The sequence below is a fragment of the Sinocyclocheilus grahami genome, unplaced genomic scaffold (assembly GCF_001515645.1).
Source record: "Sinocyclocheilus grahami isolate Dianchi unplaced genomic scaffold, SAMN03320097.WGS_v1.1 scaffold6894.1, whole genome shotgun sequence".
Taxonomy (NCBI): domain Eukaryota; kingdom Metazoa; phylum Chordata; class Actinopteri; order Cypriniformes; family Cyprinidae; genus Sinocyclocheilus; species Sinocyclocheilus grahami.
In genome coordinates, this window is record NW_015511137.1 from 6,785 (window position 1) to 9,869 (window position 3,085).

At 41.7% G+C, this 3,085-nt stretch overlaps 1 protein-coding gene across 1 annotated transcript; it reads right to left on the reverse strand.

Moving 5' to 3' along the window:
* Nucleotides 1-452: 452 nt before the first annotated feature.
* Nucleotides 453-2,797, reverse strand: LOC107577702 (40S ribosomal protein S19-like). Its single transcript, XM_016263749.1, has 3 exons — nucleotides 2,748-2,797; nucleotides 658-936; nucleotides 453-556 (listed from the first exon to the last, which is right to left on the reverse strand). The coding sequence occupies exons 1-3, from the start codon at nucleotides 2,795-2,797 to the stop codon at nucleotides 469-471; spliced, it is 417 nt and encodes a 138-aa protein (XP_016119235.1). The 3' UTR covers nucleotides 453-468.
* Between the last annotated feature and the right edge of the window lie 288 nt (nucleotides 2,798-3,085).

The window sequence follows — 3,085 nt, forward strand, 5'->3', positions numbered from 1 at the left end:
GGCAGCCCAGCGAGCATGAAATTCAATCGGCTTGTTTACTTCCTCTAGCATCGGATTGGCGCACAGCGGTAGCTCGCAGGGAAAGCGGAGGACCAGCAGAGGGGCGAAAAGCAAGTGAAGGCTTTGGAGGAGATGTGCATACATTTCCTTTTTGAAGATAGCACTGTGTCCGCGTATTAAATCAAAGCTGCTGCAGTCAAAAACTAACCATGAGGCCTTTTAATAAGTGAAAATAAGTTAATTACATTCAGTACCTGAATCTGCTATTAGTCACGCTGCATTGTGCAGCAACATCGTTTTAATTCCTTTGAAATTTGATTACACAACTAAGGTGAACAGAATGATCAAATCTGAGAACCACCATCTGTTGTACAGTATCTGACTAACTTTAGAAGCCTGACTTGGAGACTAAATCAATAGCACCTTAAATCCGATTTTTACAAAAATCGATGTTACAAATGCTCAAGTTCACAAATACAGTAATCCGATAACACTTCTTACCTGTCCAGCAATTCTGTCCAGGTCTCTGGTGCCCTGAGGGGTAAGTCTACGCCCACTGGAAAACAGCAACAATTGAGAGTCAGTTGAATTCCAAAATAACACCACCTGCAATAATACAGGTCACATATAGTCATAAGCAGCCTACAGGCAACTCACCCATTGGGGTTTTTCTCCACCATCTTGAGTCCCTCGAGGGCCTGGAGCACTTTACGGGCAACATTTTTGGAGCCCACACTGAAGTGAGAGGGGCACACGCCATTCCTCTTACGCCCGCCATAGATCTTGGTCATAGAGCCCACACCAACACCTCCACGCAGATACAGGTGACGCACTGTGGAGGCTGAGAGAGGACAGAGAGGGTCAGGAGAACAGATTTCTTCAGGGCAGTGGAGGACAACAGGATGCAACATGCCAAGAAACGCTTCAGCTTTCCTTCTAAAAGAATACAGCACACATGGCATAAAATCTGTAATATCAGTTACTAACTACACAAACTCAGCTCTTAATTTTACACAGTGCGTCAAGTGGGAACTTTGTTTCAGAGAAAAAGTTTAACCAGTTTCTCAGCACACCAGAAACTGCTGATACATTAGAGGTCTGCTACCCGACCCGAGCCCGACGGGTCCCGAAATACTTTCGGGTTAATGTTTAATGAATAGCTTCGGGTTGGGCTCGGGTTTATATATGCAGTAGGCTATGCTGCTTTCATAGACACATTAGTGCACATGACAACGACAACACAGCATGGAAACTTTATTAGTAAAATAGCTTCGACAGGCTACTGACTCGCAACTTTATATTTCTCTGCAATGAGGGGGTAAAATCGCGGTTTTTGAAATAACTAAGCTTAATTTCTTGTAGAGAGAGAGGCGCGCAGACGCAGGTTCACACACGCAACTTTCATCCCTCACTCTCTCTCTCGCTAATTCAAAAAAATTATATAATTAATTCAAATAAATGCGATCTTACCGCACTGCATCTCTGTGTCTGATTTAAAGTAGGCCGAATGCTAACGAGCCTTAACTGACGAAAATGACCATAATTTGCACGATGGAAGAATTATCGTCTTGTCGTAGCCTATACAACCATTCAAAAACTCGGCAGAATTTGTGTGACCACTGCACTTGATGTTCATAAACTTTCATAACTGGTAAGTGTTTTCTCTTTTGCCTTGTGAACTGGCCAAACCTTAATGATTCTGTTTCTTTACATGTATTTGTTTACTGACCATTGCATGCAATCGTGAAATACAGCACTTTTGTTTTTTAATTGGCTATTCGTTGTGAAAAAAAAAAAAAAAAAAAAAAAGGATTTCTGGTTCGGGCTCTAAATTTAACTGTGCCGCTCAGGTCGGGCCGAGTCATACGATCTCGGGTATAGGCTTCAGTTTAAATCCCGTGCAGACCGCTATGATATTTTAACAGGACATGGTCATCAATAATAAGAGCCCAATCCTGACACAATCACTTGCTTTAACCGTTGTTTTGCAGCAGATTCTCAGAGTAAACATGTACAGACACTAAACTGTCATAATTTTTTTAAATAATGACAGTTTAGTGTCTTTAAATGTAACATTTTTGCTTAAAGCACAAAGCATTCAAATAGATCAATCACAAAACAAAAGTTTTAACCACTCTCATGTGCATACTAGAGAGCAAGCTAAACATGTTTTTGCTCAATCTTACTGCTAAAATCTGCATACGAAAAACACTAATTTGAGTGGTTAAATGCATTTAATGGCCAAAATGCACCATAACAATATATGAATGTAAACATCCTTTGTCGACAGGAACATTTGGTGGATATTTTGAAGAATTTTGGTAACCAAAACAGTTTTGGTTCCCATTGACTTAAGGGTAGCATTCAGTTGCTGCTGTGTTCACATTGCACGATGGATCAGCGACAGGGGGTTTCACATTGCATGACTTCACAATAGGAAGAATCGCTAACAGCTCTGTCTGGTGCAGGGTTGCCAGGTTTTCGCTAGAAAACCCGCCCAATTACTACTCAAAACTAGCCTGAAAATAGCCCAATTGCTTTCGAGGGGGTCCCCCAGTAAAAATCACGTTCGGGGGTAAAATACAATTTTTTTTAGCGGGGTTCTCCTGCTACAATTCACATTTCAGGGCCTAAATATCACGTTATTGGGGTCGCTTCAACCTGCTGACATAAAAAACAACCGGCGGCAATCGCGGATTTGGCAACACTGGTCCACAAAATACGTTTTATATAACTCCTCCCCGAACTTCCCGCTGCCCTGTATCTTGGTCTCTGATTGGTTGTAGGTCATCGCCATGTGTTTTTCAGTCAGAAATAATTTCACACAGCGTGATTGTGAATCGCCGACAGCTCCAGATATTTCTGGCAATTCCCTCAGATCGCATCTTTGATAATTCACACTGTGTGATTGTCACTCGCGCAAACACATTTCATTGCACCAAATACACAAAATAACGTTCTTTTTAGCAACATCATATGACCCCTTTAATATTGAACTCTCAAAGTGCCCCAGATAGATGAATTTAACTTTAAAATAGGGGTGCTCCGATCAGGGTTTTTGATCACCGATCACAGAAAGTAGGGA

What these genes read in the sequence shown, in the direction of transcription:
- LOC107577702 (XM_016263749.1), bottom strand. Translation starts at nt 2,797, where the DNA reads ATGGCGATGACCTACAACCAATCAGAGACCAAGATACAGGGCAGCGGG. An exon ending in AAGATACAGGGCAGCGGGAA is followed by an intron (nt 937 to 2,747) that starts GTTCGGGGAGGA and finishes GTATTCTTTTAG; the next exon opens with AAGGAAAGCTGAAGCGTTTC. An exon ending in GTGGAGAAAAACCCCAATGG is followed by an intron (nt 557 to 657) that starts GTGAGTTGCCTG and finishes GCTGTTTTCCAG; the next exon opens with TGGGCGTAGACTTACCCCTC.